Source organism: Python bivittatus, unplaced genomic scaffold, assembly GCF_059951505.1.
Source record: "Python bivittatus isolate LINGU-HERP-01145 unplaced genomic scaffold, Pbiv_v1 ctg000360_np1212, whole genome shotgun sequence".
NCBI classification, from domain to species: Eukaryota; Metazoa; Chordata; class Lepidosauria; order Squamata; family Pythonidae; genus Python; species Python bivittatus.
Genome location: NW_028277069.1, coordinates 961657 through 984222, shown reverse-complemented (window position 1 = coordinate 984222; position 22566 = coordinate 961657). Strand labels below are relative to the sequence as shown.

At 36.7% G+C, this 22566-nt stretch overlaps 3 protein-coding genes across 3 annotated transcripts; all 3 read left to right on the top strand.

Moving 5' to 3' along the window:
- Window positions 1-5836: 5836 nt before the first annotated feature.
- On the top strand, window positions 5837-10671 carry LOC148215405 (vomeronasal type-2 receptor 26-like). Its single transcript, XM_088143677.1, has 5 exons — window positions 5837-6124; window positions 6348-7211; window positions 7474-7701; window positions 8432-8450; window positions 9770-10671. The coding sequence occupies exons 1-5, from the start codon at window positions 5837-5839 to the stop codon at window positions 10669-10671; spliced, it is 2301 nt and encodes a 766-aa protein (XP_087999803.1).
- A 3894-nt stretch (window positions 10672-14565) lies between these two features.
- LOC148215404 (vomeronasal type-2 receptor 26-like) lies at window positions 14566-17552 on the top strand. The gene is made up of 4 exons (XM_088143676.1): window positions 14566-14853; window positions 15665-16528; window positions 16815-17042; window positions 17541-17552. The coding sequence occupies exons 1-4, from the start codon at window positions 14566-14568 to the stop codon at window positions 17550-17552; spliced, it is 1392 nt and encodes a 463-aa protein (XP_087999802.1).
- A 316-nt stretch (window positions 17553-17868) lies between these two features.
- Window positions 17869-19425, top strand: LOC148215403 (vomeronasal type-2 receptor 26-like). The gene is made up of 2 exons (XM_088143675.1): window positions 17869-17872; window positions 18524-19425. The coding sequence occupies exons 1-2, from the start codon at window positions 17869-17871 to the stop codon at window positions 19423-19425; spliced, it is 906 nt and encodes a 301-aa protein (XP_087999801.1).
- The last annotated feature ends 3141 nt before the right edge of the window (window positions 19426-22566 follow it).

Here is a 22566-nt window from a genome sequence, read left to right as displayed (position 1 = left end):
ATATTTTCCCCTGAATTTCCTTCAGTTCTGAATGAATCCTTTACTTCAAATGAATTTTGATTGAAAGTAGATGTTTGTGCTATTTCTAATACATTTACTCTCTCTTTTACACACATACACACACACACACAGATCGCTTAATTAGGTTTTCAGTATTTTATTCTTATTTTGCATATATCAGGGACATAATTGTGAAAGTTTTCTCTTTAATTATATAAACCCTCACTATAATTCAGCATGACATCAGATAGATAGATAGATATACATATACACACACACACACACACATAAAATGTTCTCAGTTATTACAGGTACGTATTCATCAAGTAACTGTTCACTGAAAACATCCACCAACCAGCAGATAATGGGTGACATCAAGCATATAGAATAGGAAAAGGACTATCAGCCAGTTATTTCAGGCCATTCCCTTTGAGCACTAGAATCTTGGAAGGAGTCACACAACAGAAGCAAACATTCTTCTAAAGATTGCAACCTACATTAACCTAGACTGTTTGACTTAACAGATGGACTTCTCTTGAGAGACATGCACCAGGCTAATCTTCCACTTTAACAGAAATGCAATTGCATGCTTGAATCCAAGTGAGATTTCTATAACCTAAGAGGTTATTAGCTCTCCATAGCCTAAAGCAGAAGACTGGCTGATTATTTTGAAAAGAAGTCAATGGAACATGTGAACATGTTTATCCCTGTTTCTCTCTAGCCACCACCACCACCAACAATACTTTTTAATTTTGATTTTGAGGAAGCCGTATAAGAAGAGTATTGATTCTTTTGAATTTTGGTGTTGGAGAAGATTCCTGAGAATACCATGGACAGCCAAGAAAACAAACTGATGGATCATTGAAGAAATGAAGCCAGAATTTTCACTCAAGGCAGAAATAACCAATCTCAAATTATCCTACTGTGTGGACCTAACTCTCTGAGAAGGATCCTATGTGGGAAAGGTAGAAGGAAAAAGAAACAGAGGCCAATCAGCCACAAGGTGAATCATCACAGAAAATATCTATGTCATCACTAGAAATTAACACAACTTAATCAATCCTCTCCACAATTCTTCAGTGATGATCTTCTCAGTTACAAAGAAACACTTCAACATGTTTGTAATTCTGTCTTTCAAACAAAGTTTGCTTGAAATTGGGTTTTTGTCCTCCTTGTTCCTGATAGATCTGTCTTTCTGAAAGCTTGTGATTGGTTTAATTTCATTTTTCTCAATTTATGCTAATTTTACGTAGTAGGAAGCCCACATTTCTGAACTTATTATCATTATTTCATGAATTCCCACCCCTCATGTATTTATTTACAGTCTAGGAATTCTTTAGCCATTCAAATTCACATTTGTATGACTTCTTTAAAAAAAAAAAAAAGACTCATTAGAAGTCTTGAATAGGAATATAAGAGAAGAGAAAGAAATAAAAGGAATGAAGATCAAAAAGGAAGAGTACAAATTGCAAGCCTTCGCAGATGACCTAGTATTTATACTAGAGGACCCATTGGAAACAGCACCTAAATTAATTGAAAAGATAGAAGAATATGGAAAAGTAGCAGGATTAAAAATAAACAAAGATAAAACAAAGATATTAACAAAGAATATGCTAGCAAGGCAAAAGAAAGAATTGGAAGTAGTCTTGGAAATACAGGTCACAAACATGGTTAAATACCTAGGGATATACATTACACCAAGATGTAGTACATTGAAGGAGGATAATTATGTTAAACTTAAACGACAGATTGCAATAGATCTGACAAAATGGGAGAATTTACAATTATCATTGATTGGGAGAATATCCACTATTAAGATGAATATATTGCCTAGGATGTTATATCTATTCCAGACAATTCCAATTCATTTAGGGAAAGAGTTTTTTGATGATCTAAATAAAATTGTATTGAAATACATCTGGCAGGGTAAAAAAGCAAGAATAAAGCTTAAATTACTACAAGATGCAAGAGTAAGAGGTGGGTTTGCCTTGCCTAACTGGGAATTATACTACCAGGCGACAAATCTGATGTGGGTAAAGGACTGGATAACTTTAAGAAATAATAGACTATTGACCTTAGAGGGACATGACCTGTTGTTGGGCTGGCATGCTTTCTTATGGTATAAGGGAACGAAAACACAGGGCTATTTTAGAAGGCACTATATTCGAGAGGCATTGTTTTTAAACTGGGAGAAGACAAGAAGACAATATTATTTAAAAGTTCCACGATGGATATCCACTATTGAAGCCTTTTCTTATCCAATAACATATAAAAAGGAACAAACAGTTAGATATACTGAGATATTGAATGAAAAGGGTGAACTTAAAACTATGCAAGAGTTGGAAGAACAAGGTATAAAAATGAACTGGTTCTCATATTTGCAAATACAATCTAGATTCGATAAAGATTTTAAAGCAGAAGGTATCTATGATGAGCTGACTGTTTTAGATAAAATTTTGATGGGTACTGATGAAAGGGTGATTAAAAAACTTTATGGACATTTACTAGAATTTAAGATGGAGGAAGAACAGGTTAAAGATACAATGATTGCATGGGGGAAAAATTTTGGATATGGAATTGATTTAGAGAAGTGGCAAAAACTATGGTCTCAGAACTATAAAATGACAATGTCAACTGCATATAAAGAAAACTTGTATAAGATGTTTTACAGGTGGCATTTACCTCCAGCAAGGATTGCGAGAATGTACAAGAACAAGACTGATAAATGCTGGAAGTGTCATCAGAAGCCCGGCACATACTACCATATGTGGTGGACATGCCCAGAAGCTAAAAGATATTGGATTAAAATCCACACATGGTTGGAAAAAATGACAAAACAACATATAGACTTTAAACCAGAGACATTCCTATTAGGAATTATACCTGAAACATATAGTAAAGAACTGAAATATTTGATTGTAAATGTTTTGACAGCAGCTAGAATTGTATTTGCTAAAAATTGGAAAAATGAAAAAGTACCTATGCAGGAGGAAGTCATTAAGAAAATTATGGAATGTGCAGAGATGAGTAAATTAACATTTGAAATTAGAGAGCAAGAAGACAAACAATTCTATATGATATGGGATTTGTTTTATCAATGGTTGGATGAAAAGATATAGTAATGTAATAGATCAGCAAATTATATAATAGAAACTTGACAAACTGATATAAATTAATATATATATATATATATATATATATATATATATATATATATATAATCAATTGATATAAATGATATAATTCTTATTATGAAAGCTGGTGTCATAGACTAGTAACAAATGAATAATAATTGATAACTGATAAATATATAAATATGTGTTGGATAGATGACACGAGACTTTATATAAATGATGAGTGAAGATTATGAAAGGATGGCACAAATGATTGGTAACTGGCTGACACACGGTTTAAAATGGAAGATGGTTTTTTATGCTTTTTATGCTATTGTTTGTGTTTGTTGTAAAAAATAAAAAAATTACTATAAAAAAAAAAAAGACTCATTAGTACAGAGAGATAGAGTCTGAAACCTCAGAAAAATTCAGGAAATATTTGGGTTGTCTTATGGCTTCAGTTGCCTTCTGTGAGAACCTTGTTATTCATAGGAACAGGTGTGGTCATCTAGAAAAGTTAAGAAGAAACAAGGGATCATTATGTGAGGAAAATGCAACTTTTGGTGAAGGAAGGAAGTTGTTACAGGCCTCAGATGAATGAGATTGCCTTACTAAAATTGAAATATAAAAGAATGTGCAGGCTTCTGATCTGGGCTGATTGTAAAAAGACTCATCTCAAAGGCTTATCACAAACATCCCATTGCACAAGGCCTCTATCTCACAGCTCTTCCTGGCATTTGGCACCTTGAACTAACTTGTTTCTTCCTCTTAGTAAGGCTATTGTTTCCTTGAAGACAGCTGACAAGAAGAGGGGCAAATACACAACCAGCGTCTGCCTCGAAGGAGGATGAGATAAGAAGGGGGGCAGAAAGTCACTTGAGATCTATTGCTTACTGATGTATGTCTCTGCATCATCACATGAATATGTATGTGTATGAATTCTTTTCCCCCTCCCCTTCTTGTAGAAATGTATAAATATCTCGGTATCCATTTTGCCTGGAGGGGAGTGTCTCCCACTAACCCTTGGCAGGTCGCCTCCAGTGTGCACTGACTAATAAACACTGCAGTGAACCCTTGACTATTTTGCATTTGAGTCCTGCATTTTGATTCCACAATTAGATGAAGAAAGGTGTGGGACTTGCTTACTTTGAAAATCCATATAGCTCCTGAAATGGATGTTGTTGAAATAAATGTTCACTGAAGGCATAGAGGTTCTGTGAAGCCATCCCTCCAGTGAGATAAAAAGAATGGTGAAGGATCTGTTGATCCAGAACTCAGTTCGCCCTATTGGTCTCCCATATTACTTGCACCCTGAGCATAAAAGAGTGACTAGACTAACCAGAGTTCTCTAGTTGCTCAGACACAAGAAGCAGAGGGGATCTTTGTTACCAAACCTCAGAGTATTTGCCAGCAATGTTAACCCTTAATAATTAACCACCTCCCCGTGGAATTGGTCAAATCGCTATGATTTCTGCAAGCAGCCAAAGTCCCAATGGATTTACACAAGACAGAGGAAAGTGGTAAGCATTCAAGCCACCAGTCTGAAAGCCTTTATCAATAGCATCTCCCCACTGGAGATTGGGGAGAGAAAGAGAGAAAGCTATATCTCTCTTCTTTCAGTTGTATAATGCAGATTTAAAAATAGGCTGCTGTCAATCTCTGCAATATGTCAAGTCCTAGATTAAGAACCTTGATCATACAAGCATTTCTCTTTCCCATTCTCTTGACAAAGATTGGACTAAGCCAATGGATGCTCTGTGAGTGAGATAACTTTTAATCTACACATAGAAGAAGGAAAAAAAACGTGTAACTTGTTTCCCTCAAATGTTATTTCTTCTGATTTCATTGCACCTGTTGCTTCCTATTGTGGGCAAAGGAGCTAATCTGCAGTGCCAAGCGGGTGATGCCTTCCCTGTTCCACAGGACTGGTTTCAGCCTGGTGATCTCATCGTTGGTGAGATGGTTTCGCATATCTTATTCATTTTTGATGAACTTTCATTCAAGGAGGATCCTTCCCAGAATCTCTTAATGCTTCCACTGTAAGACATTATTTCTACTCACTCCATACATTCTCTCATCTTTGAAAGATAGCAACGATGAATGATTCATGTTAAATTAAAAAATCAAAATATTAACTAGTATTTGCCTCTATGGTAGGTATGTAGTTTGTTCTCATATGAAGATAAGGGGAATGGGTAAACTCTATTTAAACAAAAGATGAACAATGTGTATGTGCCACATAACTGCTATAAGTGGATTGACAGGGTGGGGTAGGGGGAGATGTTCAGATAATTTAAGAAGAATTTGCAATAATATCTCAGATAAAATAGAACAAAGGGAAGAACGTCCATTGATTCTTATCCCTTTGTTTGAAATCCGACAAATCCCTTTTTCCAGTTGCCCCAAATATTAATGGATTCTAAGGCAATATTAAAATGGGGTGGAGGAACAGAATAACTATTCTTTTCCAATAGAGGCACAATGTCCTTATAGGAGACACTTTCCTTCCTCTTCCCAAGGGAAAGCTGTATGGTTATCCAAATAATTGTAGAGCCCAGATGGTGCCATTCACCTCTATCCTAAATTTTATTTATTCTGGAAAGGAAAGTGTTTTCTCAGAGACATCCTCATCAAATTTCAGTTAGAACAGAATTTTGAAACAAAGCTGTTGTGCAGTTTGCAACGAACTTCTGAAAGAGCCAACTCCTTCTATTTCTAGTGTGATGACAAAGTTCTACCAGCACCTCCTTGTTTTGGCATTTGCTATAAAGGAGATCAACCAGGATGCCCAGCTCTTGTCCAATGTAACTCTTGGCTTCCACATCTGTGACAGCTACTATGATGCAAGGATGACCTATCGCACATCTTTGGACCTGCTCTTCAACTCACAAAGATTTGTGCCCAACTACAAATGTGACCCTAAACAGTCTCTCATAGCTATTATTGGAGGACTTGACTCTGAGACATCCTCTTCTATTGCAGACATTATAGGTGTCTTTAAGATTCCACAGGTAAGAAACTTCAGAGGGTTGAGCGTGGCTCCTACTACATTCTTCTCACTCTCAGGATAATTTTGCAGTCAGGAAGGTGAGGAACCTTCTGATTTGATTGATCAAAATAAATATGCATGACATTATATCATATTTACATATGTCTTAAAAGTTTCATTGAGATATTCTTTCCTTTGATATTCACCTTTACCAGACTTCTCTTGCATCTGTACATTACTTTTAGCTGACCTATGGCTCATTTGTCTCAGAGAAGAACCATAACACTCAGCCATTTTCCTTTTATTCCATGGTCCCCAATGAAAACAATCAATATGTGGGGATTATCAAACTGCTACAGTATTTTAAATGGTCATGGATTGGGATTTTTGCTGCTGACAGTAACAGTGGAGAATATTTCTTGGAAACTATCAAGGCTTCACTTTCTGAGAAAAGAATGTGTCCAGCATTTATACAACGGATCCCACAGCTCGTTCGTTTGGATAAAACGCATGAATTTGCTAGCCTTGCTAAAAATATTTACATGCATTTCATCAATGAAAATGTAACTGTGTTTCTCATCTATGGATCATCTTTGACAATTGCATGGGTCAGAAGTGTTTTATTTGTAAGAGACCCTGAAAACAATGAGAAGGTAACATTTCGGAAGGTATGGATCATGACATCTGAGATTGATTTCATATTAACAGGTTTGCAAAAGAGCTGGGATCTTGAATTATTTTATGGATCTCTTTCCTTTACTACTCACTCCAAAAAGATTCTGGGCTTTAAAGATTTTCTTCACACCATAAAACCTAATAGTAACAAAGGAGATGGTTTTTTTGAGAATTTCTGGGAGCAAGCCTTTGACTGTTTTCTGCCAGAACCAGAGACGTTCATGGGGGATGGTGATGTGTGTACTGGAGAGGAGAACCTGGAGAGTCTTCCTGGATCTCAGTTTGAAATGAGCATGACAGGCCACAGCTACAGTATCTACAATGGGGTTTATGCTGTGGCTCATTCTTTGCATGACCTCTCCTTATTCAGATCCAGGCACAGAACTAGGGTGGGCAATCATATGTCTGAACCTCCAGTTCTCCAACCCTGGCAGGTAATTTATTCACAAAAAACTGATGAGTAAACAACCAGAAATACCTTCAGTACCCTCTTCATGATCATGAATAGAATTTCAATTTATTTTTGTACGGAGCTTTGGGAAGCTCATAACACAACACCTTTTTATATGTTGTCATGACCACTCTTATTTCTATGTCCAAGAAGCTCTTTGCTCCAGCAGGAACAAATACTTCTAATATAAGTTATTTTCCAAACCTTCTTTTCAATTACCTACTTTTGTATTGTCTTTTAATCAGCTCCACCTGTTTCTTCAAGGCATTTCATTTAACAACTCAGTTGGAGAACTTGTGTCCTTTAATGATAAAGGAGAGGTGAAAGGTGGATTTGACATCATGAATATAGTCACTTTCCCCAATAGCTCCTTCCAGAGATTGAAGGTGGGAATGGTGGATCCAAATACTCCAGAGGGAATAATTTTAAACCTTAATGAAGATGAGATTATCTGGCATAGGGATTTTAATCAGGTAACAGTTTGGGCTTAACTTCTTAGATGCTCCATTGTCCATGCTTTTTGTTTTACCTGGAAGCTTGAAATGATGAGCAAAGTTCTGACATGGTCTAACAGGCAAACATACTGTTTCAAACATATTTCCATCTCCAAAGGTTGTTCTGGCAGCAGCCCATCAGAAACAAAGTAAAAGGAGCAATGTATAATCAGAGGGAAATGATTTTGACCCCTGCCTGGAATTTGGAAATGTGGGACTGGGCTAGCAAGGCTTTGATTCCTAGAAAGGGCCAGCAGAGAATACCATGATTCCCAGGTATTCCCTATCATAATTCAGAATGAGCCCACTAGGAAGATAAGCAGGAGATACGATCTCAGATTTCCTACTCTCGTGCCAGATGTTTCTTTCAAACTCAAAGGGAAAATCCAATATGGACTATGGTACACTCCAAATTAATGGCCTCTACAACTCTTTTCCGACTTCTTTTTCTTCTTTAAATAATGTCTATATTCTGAAGCATAGTCAATATTTGTTATACTATATATCCTTTAAATATTAGAAAGGAGACTAAATAAATTTTCTTTGCTAAACAACAAAATTCCATTCCTTTTTTTCTGGGTCAAGGAATCAAACTCTGTATTTTGAGGTTGAGACTTCCTTCCTTCCTTCCTTCCTTCCTTCCTTCCTTCCTTCCTTCCTTCCTTCCTTCTCAAAATTTTATTTTCATTCCTTTCATCTTTATGATTAGGTCCTTCCTGTTTCTCTTTGTAATGAACACTGTCATCCTGGAAGCCAGAAAAAAAGGAAGGAAGGAGAAGAATTCTGCTGCTATGATTGTGTTTCATGCCCAGAAGGGAAGATTTCTAACACCATGGGTGAGTTATGATATATTCAAATGTTGTTGTTGTTCCGTCGTTAAGTCGTGTCCGACTCTTCGTGACACCATGAACCATATTGCGCCAGGCCTTCCTGTCCTTCACTGCCTCCCTGAGTTTGCTCAGTTTCATGCTCATTGCTTCAGTGATGCTTTCTAACCATCTCATCCTCTGCCGTCCTCTTCTCCTTTTGCCTTCAATCTTTCCCAGCATCAGGGTATTCTCCAAAGAGATCTCTCTTCACATTAGGTGACCAAAGTATCTGAGCTTGAGCTTCATTATCAATCCTTCCAATGAGCAGTCAGGGTTCATTTCCTTTAAGATTGACTGGTTTGACCTCCTAGCAGTCCAGGGGACTCTCAAGAGTCTTCTCCAGCACCACAGTTCAAAAGCATCAATTCTTCGGCGCTCAGCCTTCTTTATTTATGTATGTATGTATGTATGTATGTATGTATGTATGTATGTATGTGTATATGTGTATATATATATATAAATATATATATATATATATATATATATATACACACACACACATACATACATACGTACATACATACACATACTATTTTCCCCCATATTATAATTAAGAAGAAATAAAAAGCAATAAATCCCCTGAAATAATTAAGCCAGTCACTTACTATGAAAACACGTCCATTCAGTAGTTAAATTAAATTAAATTAAATTAAATTAAATTAAATTAAATTAAATTAAATTAAATTAAATTAAATTAAATTAAATTAAATTAAGCAAAAGACACTACCTATTTGTTTCTGAGCAATATAAAGTACTTTTGTCAATCAAGGAATTTATGCATTTCATCTGATTATACTTTTCTTATTGGACCATTTTTCTGGAAATGCAGAAGGAATGAATGGGTTCTGTAATTAAAAAGGAGAATTTGTTTCATTATACTTTCCTTAGGAGCCATTCAGCATGGGTGGCCTGAACCTGGATCAAGCATTACCCAAAGATATGTATCACTGAAATATTAAGGAGAATCTCAGATTACTTTCAGAAAGACTTCTATTATTTTTCTTTTGCAATAGCCCAGATCACATTGAGATGCTAATATGCTTTCCTGCATACATCTTTCATTCATTTAAGTGCACTAAGCCCTGACCACCTTTTGAACTCTTATCTTTGTGCATCTGCATTGCAAGGGGAACTTGATAATTGAGGGAAGAAATGAAAATGTTGTTTCTATTTTTCAGATGCGGATGACTGTTTCCAATGCCCTGAAGATCAATATGCAAACAGGCACCAAGATGGATGTATCCCTAAGAAGATAACTTTCCTATCATATGCTGAACCTCTGGGCATCACCTTAGCTTCCATTTCCCTTTCCTGCTCTTTGATCACAGCCTTTGTGTTTTGGTCCTTCATTAAACACAAGGACAGTCCCATCGTCAAAGCCAACAACCGGGATCTCACCTACATCCTTCTTCTCTCCATCCTGCTGTGCTTCCTCATCTCTTTATTGTTCCTGGTGCAACCTGGAGAAGTGACCTGCTTTCTCAGACAATCTGCTTTTGGGATCATCTTCTCGTTTGCTGTTTCTTGTGTGTTAGCCAAAACCATCCTTGTTTCTCTTGCGTTCATGGGTACAAAGCCTGGGTCCAGGATGAGGAGATGGGTGGGGAAAAGATTGGCCTTTTCCATTGTCCTTTCCTGCTCTCTCCTCCAAGCCAGCATTTGTACTGTGTGGTTGTCCACCTCTCCCCCATTCCCTGAGTTAGACTTGCACTCAATCACTGAAGAAATCCTCCTCCAATGCAACAAAGGGTCATCCTCCATGTTCTATTGTGTCCTGGGCTACATGGGCCTCCTGGCCATAGCCAGCTTCATTGTGGCTTTCCTTGCCCGCAATTTGCCCAACAGCTTTAATGAAGCCAAGTTCATCACCTTCAGCATGTTGGCCTTCTGCAGTGTGTGGATTTCCTTTGTTCCAACATACCTGAGCACCAAGGGAAAAGCCATGGTGGCTGTGGAGGTCTTCTCCATCTTGTCTTCTGGTGCTGGCTTACTGTGCTGTATTTTTTTCCCCAAATGCTACATCGTCTTGCTGAGGCCTGAGTTAAGCAACAGGAAGTTATTAATAAGAGGCAAGGAGTAATGAAATTATGGTATTTTCTTTTCTCTTCATATTGTTGTTCAGTTCAGAGTCCTTTAAAGATACTTTAGAATGTTTTTAAGTTTATTTTTACGTTTATTCATTTTATCTTTCCTGCTGTGCAAATGATTTTCCTTAGATGGAAACTGGTGAGTTTTTGGCACCTTACAAAAGAAACATTTTACACTGTATTAATAATCTAGTTTATTGGTAAATAAAGAAAACTATTTAACTATTTTTACAATATTATAGTTTACTGTAGATTATATTAATTTTTATTAATATAAAGTATTTGTTAGTAATCAACTATTCTTTGTTATACCAACTTGTTATACCAATCATCTAAATATTTCCAATATTTTGCTATTGCTAATTAGCACTCACAATAATAATAACAATATAGCAGTGGCTTAATGTTCATGCTTTAATTTTATGTTAGAAAATAATGGGAAATTTACTATTCTTTGAATAGTTGCTAATCCAATTTCCTGAAATGCCATTTCCCCAAAATTGGTTCATTTTGATTTCATTTACTTTATTTCAGTATATGTTTAAAAAATTGCTTTGTTCTGACCCCCCTCCCCAACATTTCTTTGTAGTTTTTTTTATCAGATACAACATTTTAACTGGGATGAGTTGCAACTATATAAACTTGTGGCATTTCCTTCAACATTTTTTGGGAGGGAACCATAGGAAAGCATTTTTTTCACACTCACCTCGACTTCCCTTCTGTTATTTCTCTCTGAAAAACTAATTCCCATAGATTCTTTAAAACATCTCTCAATTTTGATTGCATTCATAATTAATAGTGTTTTACAAAACATTTTTGTCTCTGTGTTTTGTATTTGGGCATGTGCGTTTTTTAAAATGTGCTTGAATCCTTTAAGCGATCTCCCGTTTTGACTATTAATTTAATTACTTTCCTAATTTCAGTCCAAGCTCAGATTTATAGGTTGGAATACAATGTGTGCATGTGTGACAAAAAAAAAAAAAAAAAAAATTAGGAAGAGCCATTAAAGGAATGAAAGGAGATCTATTCTGTACTGTTAAAAATGTCTATTAATTATCTGCTTTAAAAATTTTAAAGCTTTTCTTTACAAATACTAATTTAGTTACAGGAATGCAATCTATAGCAATGTTTGTTGGAAATGTTCACATAGTGAAGGAACCTTTTATCATCTTTGGTTGACTTGTGAAAAGGCCAAAAAATTTTGGGACCAGATATGTATTGCTATTCAAAAGATTCTTAAAGTGAACGTTCAAAAACAAAAAAATTGTTTCTACTGGGTTTGATGGAGAAAAGATTGGAAAAACAACATGGAACTTTGCTTCTATATATGATCACAGCTGCATGACTGTTATACGCGCAAAGATGAAAAGACTCACAAATACCTACAGTGGAATAATGGATTATTAAATTAATGGACTTGGCTCAAATGGCAAATTTAATAGCTTTAATAAGAGATAATACCGTTTCTAAGTTTGTCTCCTCATGGCAACCCTTCCTAAATTACGTGCTTGGGTTGGGAAAAAATGAAGCATTGATTGTGGGATTTAATGATTGGATGGTTTGTGTTGATAAAAGTAACATGAATTTGGACTAATTAGTGGTAAGAGATTAACTTTTTTCAAATTTGTACTTACAGTATATCTGTATTGGAGATCGTTGGAAGTCATTTTCCGTTTCACCTTTCTACCTATTCTCACAATTTTAGTTTTTGTCTTTTTCTTTTAGTTCTGGGGGTCTGTCGGGGTAGTATTTATACACTCTCCTCTTAATGCTGCCTTCATAGCATCTCATCTTGTTCTTTTATTTGTATTATTTTCTTTAAAAAATTTCTCAAACTTTGGGTTAGTCATTGCTTTTCTTCTACATTGTATGGTAATATAGGATTAAAATGCCAATTATAAAAACTGGAAAATCTCCTCTAATTATTCTCTAATAATCAGTGGAACATAATCTGATATATGTCTAAAGATGATACTCAAAAAATTTCCCAATCTTTTTGTGAAGCTCATGGCTTTTATTATGCTAATACTTTGCCACAAAGACTGACTATTCCAACAGCAGGATGGAGGAGGAAAGGAGTATTTTAAGTGAGACCAGTTATTCTCCTATCTCTGCACTTTTTCCTCAGATTGAGAGAGAGGCTTTTTGCCATGGCTACTCAAAGCAAGACTTCCATTTTTATTTAAAGCCAGTTTTGGTTCAAGGCATGGCTCAAAGCATTTTTATCTATATATCTATATATCTGTATATCTAACTCTAGATCTAGATCTAGATCTAGATCTAGATCTAGATCTGATAGAATGAGCCTGATTCAAGCTTTCAGTAGACCTCATCCCATCTCTTCCCCCTCTCCCACCTCTTTCTTTCTCTCTAATTCACTTCAAGTAAGACTTTTAATATCTGTTCAAAGAATTTGAACCTGTGAGAACGGTGAAGGATCTGTTGACCCAGAACTCAGTTGGCCCTATTCGTGTCCCATATTACTTGCACCCTGAGCATAAAAAAGTGACTAGACTAACCAGAATTCTCTAGTTGCTCAAACACAAGAAGCAGAGGGGATCTTTTTTACCAAACCTCAGAGAATTTGCCAGCAAAGAATGTCAACCCTTAATAATTAACCACCTCCCTGTGGAATTGGTCGAATCCCTATGATTTCTTCAAGCAGCCAAAATCCCAATGGATTTACACAAGACAGAGGAAAGTGGTAAGCATTCAAGGCACCAGTCTGAAAGCCTTTATACATAGCATCTGCACAGTGGAGATTGGGCAAAGAAAGAGAGAACTCTATGTCTCTCTTCTTTCAATGTCATAACACAGATTTAAAAACAGGCTCTAGATTAATAACCCCAATGATAAAAGCATTCCTCTTTCCCATTCTCTTGACAAAGATTGGACTAAGCCAATGGATGCTCTATGAGTCAGAAAACTTTTAATCTACAGGTAGAAGGGGGGGAAAAAACCCTGTTCTTTGTTTACATCAAATGTTATTTCTTCTGATTTCATTGCATCTGTTGCTTCCTATTGTGGGCAAAGGAGCTAATTTGCTATGCCAAGCGGGTGATGCCTTCCCTGTTCCACATGACTGGTTTCAGCCTGGTGATCTCATCATTGGTGGCATGGTTTCGCATATCTTATACATTTTCTATGAACGTTCATTGGAGGAGGAACCTTCCCAGGATCTCTTTGAGATTCCACTGTAAGACATTATTTCTACTCCCTCCAAACAGTCTCTCATCTTTGAAAGATAGCAAGCATGAGTGATGCATGTTAAATTAAGAAAGTCAAAATATTAACTAATGTTTGGCTCTATGGTAGTTATGTAGTTTGTTCTCATAAAAAGATAAGGGGAATGGGCAAACTCTGTTTAAACAAAAGATGAACAATGTGTATGTCCTAGCATAACTGCTGTAAATGGATTGACAAGGTGGAGTAAGGGGAGATGTTCAGATAATTTAAGAAGAATTTGTAATAATATCTCAGATAAAATAGAATAAAGGGAAGAACGTCCATTGATTCTTATCCCTTTGTTCAGAATCTGACAAATCCCTTTTTCCAGTCACCCCAAATATTAATGGATTCTAAGGCAATATGAAAATGGAGTGGAGAAACAGAAAAACTATTCTTTTCCAAAGAATTCCAGAGGAGCAATGTCCTTATAGGAGACGCTTTCCTTCCTCTTCCCAAAATAAAGCTATGTTTATTTAAATAATTCTGGGGCCCAGATGGTGTCATTCACCTCTATCCTAAGTTTTATATATTCTGGAATGGAAAGTGTTTTCTCAGAGAGACCTTCATCAAATTTCAGTTAGAACAGAATTTTGAAACAAAGCTATTGTGCAGTTTGCAACGAACTTCTGAAAGAGCCAACTCCTTCTATTTCTAGTGTGATGACAAAGTTCTACCAGCACCTCCTTGTTTTGGCATTTGCTATAAAGGAGATCAACCAGGATGCCCAGCTCTTGTCCAATATAACTCTTGGCTTCCACATCTGTGACAGCTACTATGATGCAAGGATGACCTATCGCACATCTTTGGACCTGCTCTTCAAATCACAGAGATTTGTGCCCAACTATAAATGTGACCCTAAACAGTCTCTCATAGCTATCATTGGAGGACTTGACTCTGAGACATCCTCTTCTATTGCAGACATTATAGGTGTCTTTAAGATTCCACAGGTAAGAAACTTCAGAGGGTTGAGCGTGGCTACATTCTTCTCACTCTCAGGATAATTTTGCAGTCAAAGAGGTGGAGAACCTTCTGATGTGAGTGACCAAAATAAATATCCATGTAATAATATCAGACTCATAGATATCTTAAAAGTTACATTGACATATTCCTTCATTTGAGTTGCTATTTACCATTATCCAACATTCATTCATTCATTCATTCATTCATTCATTCATTCATTCATTCTAACAATACTAAAAACAATCAAACAAGTAAAACAATACATAAAAATAAAAATACAGCCAAAACATCTTTTTTTAAAAAAAACAGTGATGTCAGCATAACCATGAAACAGGGCCCCTCACACACTCGGGGCCCCAGGCCCAGGCATAAAGCCAGGTCTTCAATCCCTTCCAAAACCTAATCTCATCCTAATCTTAGGAAGGAGGAGGTTCCAGAGGGAAGGCAGCACAGCAGAAAAGGCAGGTCTCCTGGTCCCTGCCAGCCAACATTCCATGGCTAACGGGAACCAGAGTATGCCCATCCTGCCAACCTGGATGGGACAGGTAGAAGCAGCTAGGAAAAAACAGTCGCCAAGGTAACCCAGTCCTAAGCCATGGATGGCTTTAAAGATGACAACCAGCACATTCAATTGTACCTAGGAACACACCAGCAACCAATGCAGCTCCCGAAGCAGTGGTGTTAACATGTGCCTAGCACCCGACACCATGTACAACCCAGACAACTGCATTCTGTACCAGCTGAAGCTTCCAAATACTTGCTTATCTTGCATTTCCACTATCTCTACATGACTTTTAGCTCAGCTATGGCTCATTTGTCCCGGAGAAGAACCATAACACTCAGCCATTTTCCGTTTATTCCATGGTCCCCAATGAAGACAATCAATATGTGGGGATTATCCAATTGCTTCAGTATTTTAAATGGTTGTGGATTGGGATTTTTGCTGTTGATAGTAACAATGGAGAACATTTCTTGCAAACTATTCAACCTTTACTTTCTGACAGAAGAATGTGTCCAGCATTTATACAACGAATCCCGCAACTAGCTCGTTTGGATAAAATACATGAATTTGTTAGCTTTGCTGCAGATATTTATATGCATTTCATCAATGAGAAAATAACTGTGTTTCTCATCTATGGATCATCGTTGACAATTGCATGGGTCAGAAGTATTTTATTTGTAAGAGACCCTGAAAACAATGAGAATGTAACATTTCGGAAGGTATGGATCATGACATCTGAGATTGATTTCATATTAACAGGTTTTCAAAAGAGCTGGGATCTTGAATTATTTTATGGATCTCTTTCCTTTACTACTCACTCCAAAAAGATTCTGGGCTTTAAAGATTTTCTTCACACCATAAAACCTAATAGTAACAAAGGAGATGGCTTTTTTAAGGATTTCTGGGAGCAAGCCTTTGACTGTTTTCTGCCAGATCCAGAGACGTTCATGGGGGATGGTGATGTGTGTACTGGAGAGGAGAACCTGGAGAGTCTTCCTGGATCTCAGTTTGAAATGAGCATGACAGGCCACAGCTACAGTATCTATAATGGGGTTTATGCCATGGCTCATTCTTTGCATGACCTCTCCTTATTCAGATCCAGGCACAGAACTAGGGTGGGCAATCAGATGTCTGAACTTCTAGATCTCCAACCCTGGCAGGTAATTTATTCACAAAAAACTGATAAGTAAACAACCAGAAATACCTTCAGTTCTGTCTTCATGATCATGTATAGAATTTCAATTTATTTTGTAGTTAGATTTGGGGAGCTCACAGCACAACACCTATCAAAAAATGAACACCTTCTATATGTCATTATGACCACTCTTATTTCTATGTCCAAGAAGCTCTTTACTCCAGCAGGAACAAATACTTCTAACATAAGTTATTTTCCAAACCTTCAGCCCTTTTTTTCAATTACCTACTTTTGTATTGTCTTTCAATCAGCTCCATCCAATTCTTCAAGGCATTTCTTTCAACAACTCAGCTGGAGAACTTGTGTCCTTTAATGACAAAAGAGAGGTGAAAGGTGGATTTGACATCATGAACATAGTCACTTTTCCCAATAGGTCCCTCCAGAGAGTGAAGGTGGGAATGGTGGATCCAAATGCTCCAGAGGGAAGAAGAATAATACTTAATGAAGAAGAGATTATCTGGCAAAAGGATTTTAATCAGGTAACAGTTTGGGGTTACCTTTTTGGATGCTCCATTGTCCATGCTTTTTGTTTACCTGGAAGTCTGAAATGATGAGCAAAGTTCTGGCATGGTCTAACAGGCAAACATACTCTTTCAAACATATTTCCATCTCCAAAAGTTGTTCTGGCAACAGACCATCAGAAACAAATCAAAAGGAGCAGTGCACAATGGGAGGGAAATTATTTTGACCTGTGCCTGAAGTTTGGAAATATGAGATTGGGCTAGCAAGTCTTTGATTCCTAGAAAGAGCCAGGAGAGGAGATTATGATTCCCAGATATTCTCTATCATGATTCAGAATGAGCCCACTAGGAAGAGAAGCAGGAGATATGATATCAGCTTTCCTACTCTAGTGTCTGATGTTTCTTTGAAATTCAGAGGGAAAATCCAATATGGACTATGGTACACTCCAAATTAATGTACTCCACAACTCTTTTCCAACTTCTTATTCTTCTTTACATAATGTCTGTATTCTCTAGGAGGCTAATTAAATTTTAATTGCTAACCAACAGGAATTTATTCTCTTTTTTCTGGATCAAGGAATCAAACTCTTTATTTTGGGGGTTAGTCTTCCTTCCTTCCTTCCTTCCTTCCTTCCTTCCTTCCTTCCTTCCTTCCTTCCTTCCTTCCTTCCTTCCTTCCTTTTCAAAATGTTATTGTCATTCCTTTCATCTTTATGACTAGGTTCTTCCTGTTTCTCTTTGTAATGAACACTGTCATCCTGGAAGCCAGAAAAAAAGGAAGGAAGGAGAACAATTCTGCTGCTATGATTGTGTTTCATGCCCAGAAGGGAAGATTTCTAACACCATGGGTGAGTTATGATATATTCAAATACTTACACCATATATACTATTTTCCCCCATATTATAATTAAGAAGAAATAAAAAGCAATAAATCCCCTGAAATAATTAAGCCAGTCACTTACTATGAAAACACGTCCATTCAGTAGTTAAATTAAATTAAATTAAATTAAATTAAATTAAATTAAATTAAATTAAGCAAAAGACACTACCTATTTGTTTCTGAGCAATATAAAGTACTTTTGTCAATCAAGGAATTTATGCATCTCATCTGATTATACTTTTCTTATTGGACCATTTTTCTGGAAATGCAGAAGGAATGAATGGGTTCTGTAATTAAAAAGGAGAATTTGTTTCATTATACTTTCCTTAGGAGCCATTCAGCATGGGTGGCCTGAACCTGGATCAAGCATTACCCAAAGATATGTATCACTGAAATATTCAGGAGAATCTCAGATTACTTTCAGAAAGACTTCTATTATTTTTCTTTTGCAATAGCCCAGATCACATTGAGATGCTAATATGCTTTCCTGCATACATCTTTCATCCATTTAAGTGCAATAAGCCCTGACCACCTTTTGAACTCTTATCTGTTTGCATCTTCATTGAAGGGGAATGTGAAAAATCAGGAAAGAAATGAAAATGTTGTTTCTATTTTTCAGATGCGGATGACTGTTTCCAATGCCCTGAAGATCAATATGCAAACAGGCACCAAGATGGATGTATCCCTAAGAAGATAACTTTCCTATCGTATGCTGAACCTCTGGGCATTGCCTTAGCTTCCATTTCCCTTTCCTGCTCTTTGATCACGGCCTTTGTGTTTTGGTCCTTCATTAAACACAAGGACAGTCCCATCGTCAAAGCCAACAACCGGGATCTCACCTATATCCTTCTTCTCTCCATCCTGCTCTGCTTTCTCACCTCTTTATTGTTCCTGGTGCAACCTAGAAAAGTGACCTGCTTTCTCAGACAATCTGCTTTTGGGATCATCTTCTCGTTTGCTGTTTCTTGTGTGTTAGCCAAAACCATCCTTGTTTCTCTTGCATTCATGGGTACAAAGCCTGGGTCCAGGATGCAGAGATGGGTGGGGAAAAGATTGGCCTTTTCCATTGTCCTTTCCTGCTGTCTCCTCCAAACCAGCATTTGTACTGTGTGGTTGTCAACCTCTCCCCCATTCCCTGAGTTAGACTTGCACTCAATCACTGAAGAAATCCTCCTCCAATGCAACGAAGGGTCATCCTCCATGTTCTATTGTGTCCTGGGCTACATGGGCCTCCTGGCCATAGCCAGCTTCATTGTGGCTTTCCTTGCCCGCAATTTGCCCAACAGCTTTAATGAAGCCAAGTTCATCACCTTCAGCATGTTGGCCTTCTGCAGTGTGTGGATTTCCTTTGTTCCAACATACCTGAGCACCAAGGGAAAAGCCATGGTGGCTGTGGAGGTCTTCTCCATCTTGTCTTCTGGTGCTGGCTTACTGTGCTGTATTTTTTTCCCCAAATGCTACATCATCTTGCTGAGGCCTGAGTTAAGCAACAGGAAGTTATTAATAAGAGGCAAGGAGTAATGAAATTATGGTATTTTCTTTTCTCTTCATATTGTTGTTCAGTTCAGAGTCCTTTAAAGATACTTTAGAATGTTTTTAAGTTTATTTGTATGTTTATTCATTTTATCTTTCCTGCTGTGCAAATGATTTTCCTTAGATGGAAACTGGTGAGTTTTTGGCACCTTACAAAAGAAACATTTTACACTGTATTAATAATCTAGTTTATTGGTAAATAAAGAAAACTATTTAACTATTTTTACAATATTATAGTTTACTGTAAATTATATTAATTTTTATTAATATAAAATATTTGTTAGTAATCAACTATTCTTTGTTATACCAACTTGTTATATCAATCATCTAAATATTTCCAATATTTTGCTATTGCTAATTAGTATCCACAATAATAATAACAATATAGTAGTGGCTTAATTTTCATGCTTTAATTTTATGTTAGAAAATAATGGGAAACTTACTATTCTTTGAATAGTTGCTAATCCAATTGTCTGAAATGCCATTTCCCCAAAATTGGTTCATTTTAATTGAATTTACTTTATTTCATTATATGTTTAAAAAAATGCTTTGTTCTGAAAACCCCTCCAATATTTCTTTGTAGTTTTTTTCATCAGATATGACATTTTAACTGGGATGAGTTGCAACTATATATAATTGTGGCATTTCCTTCAATATTTTTGTGAGGGAACCATAGGAAAGCATTTTTTTCACTCTCATATCAATTGCTCTCTGAAAAACTAATTCCCATAGTTACTTTAAAAAATCTCTCAATTTTGATTGCATTTATAATTAATAGCATTTTACAAAACATTCTTTTTATCTCTGTGTTCGTGCATGTGCATATTTATCAAAATTTGCTTGAATTGTGTAAGTGATCTCCCGTCTTGACTATGAATTTAATTCCTTTCCTAATTTCAGCTCAAGCTCAGCTTTATAGCTTGGAATATAATTTGTGTGGGTGTGTGAAAGAAAATATAGGAACAGTTAATAAAGGAATAAGCTTTAAAGATTTTAAAGCTTTTCTTTAAAAATACTAGTTTAGTTACCGGAATGCAATCTATAGCAATATTTTCTCGTTTTAGCCAGTGTCTATTTTGGTTCCTCCATTATTAAAGACAAGGTATGTTTAAGCTGAAATGTCTGAAAATATTATTTCAAATTTGGAATACCCTGTCCTCCTTCATTTAGATGTAAATATAGCTTTTTTGAAAAAAAAAAAAATCAAAGCAGTTTTGAACCCAATCTGTGAAGCTCAACTTTATCTTGCCAAACCTGTAATTGTTTATAAGGCAAACAATTTCAAATAAACAACAGCTTTGGTAAAAGATATACATTTTTATCCCAAATCGATACACTGGCTTGATCAAATAGACATATTCTCTATCATTTTTTTCCAAATGAATGATCATTAGTTTCACAAAGTGTATTAATATTCTTTACAATATGCATACCTAAATAATGAAAACTTTCATATGTAATATATTTTTATTAATTTAGAAAATAATGTTTGATATTAGGAAGATATCTGTAAGGACTGTTTTGGGGGGGGGGGTTTGGAAAAAATTAACCATTAATATTAGAAATTTTGTTTGATTCTTTCAACACTTGATTTTCCTAGCCAATTTCTAGCAATGTGTCATATGTATTTTTCCCTTTCTCCTCTAGATCATGTTGAGCCAACCATGTTATGATTATTTGGAATTAGTGTTCTGAACTAAAAAAGCCTGCTGTGGGGTCAGACCATGTCCATAATCACCCTCCAGTTTGGAGGATCAACATTCAAAAACCCATCATCCATGAAACATTTGATATGGTTTTGTCCAGAGGAGTAAAGCAACATTCTAGAATTCTGCCAGAACATTATTTTCCAAGGACAATAGTTCTTTACACCCTAGTAAATTCAATTAATGTTTTGCTGAAAATTGATCTATATGTTACCCAATAAAAAGTCTTAAATACTTTAAAAAATATTTATTGATATTAGGGATTGGGAGCTTCTCTCCCCCCCCCTTAGTCATATATAGGGATGAGGTGGGGTGAGGGGTATCCAAAAACAATCTGGAAATGCATCAATTCTTACCATCTGAGATCCAGGCATCAATGTGAACACCCAAGCACTTTTTGATCAACAGAAGGTAGAATTCCATCTAATATGAACCCTGATAAGATGGAGTGGCTGTTGGTACGGGGAGCCTCAAGATCTAGGAGTTTCTCATCTTTGGTTCTTGACAGGGTTGCACTAACTCAGACACACCAGTGTGTAATCTGGGGGTCCTCCAAGACTCAGGACTCCTGTTCGAAGAGCAGGTGGAATTCGTGGCTAGGAGGGCCTTTGCGCAACTTCATGTTGTGCGTCAGTTGTACCCCTTCCTGGATTGGGAGGCTCTCCACACAGTCACTCATGCTGTGGTCACCTCCTGGTTAGATTACTGCAATGTGCTCTACATGGGGCTACCCTTGAAGAATATCTGGAAGCTACAGCTGGCACAAAATGCAGCAAAGCAGAGAGTTTTGAATGCCCCTAGGGTGGCATATATAACGCCTCTGTCACATTGGTTGCTTGTTTGCTTCTGGGTCTAATTCAAGGTGTTGGTTATTGCCTTTAAAGCCCTTCATGGCTAAGGACTAAATTATCTGAGGAGCTATCTCGTCCCCATTATATGAGCCCACCCCACTAAGTCTGGCATAAGGGGCATGTTGCGGACCCCACCAGTCAAGGAATTTTGACTGGCGGGGTGTAGGAAGAGGGCCTTTTCTGATGTGGCCCCTGCTCTGTGGAACAACTTACCACCTGAAGTGGGCTGTGTCCACACTCTGATGGTGTTCAGGAAGAATGTGAAACCTTGGCTATACCATAAGACCTGGGGGCCTGATGGGGGCTTGCATCCTTGGAATTGGTTTCTGGGGTAATTGATTCTGCCCCCGTCATCTTGAAATTTATAGTAATTTTATGTATAGAGTCTTTTTATATAGTATGATTTTATTTTAGCTAATTTACTGTGAATATTTGTAATTATTTACTGTTTTTAATGTTTGATTTTAATTGTGAGCAACCCAGAGTCAGCCTCTGGGGGAGAGAGGTGGCATATACATTTAATAAATAAATAAATAAAATATGTTGTCCATGTGAAATAAACAAAAAGACTG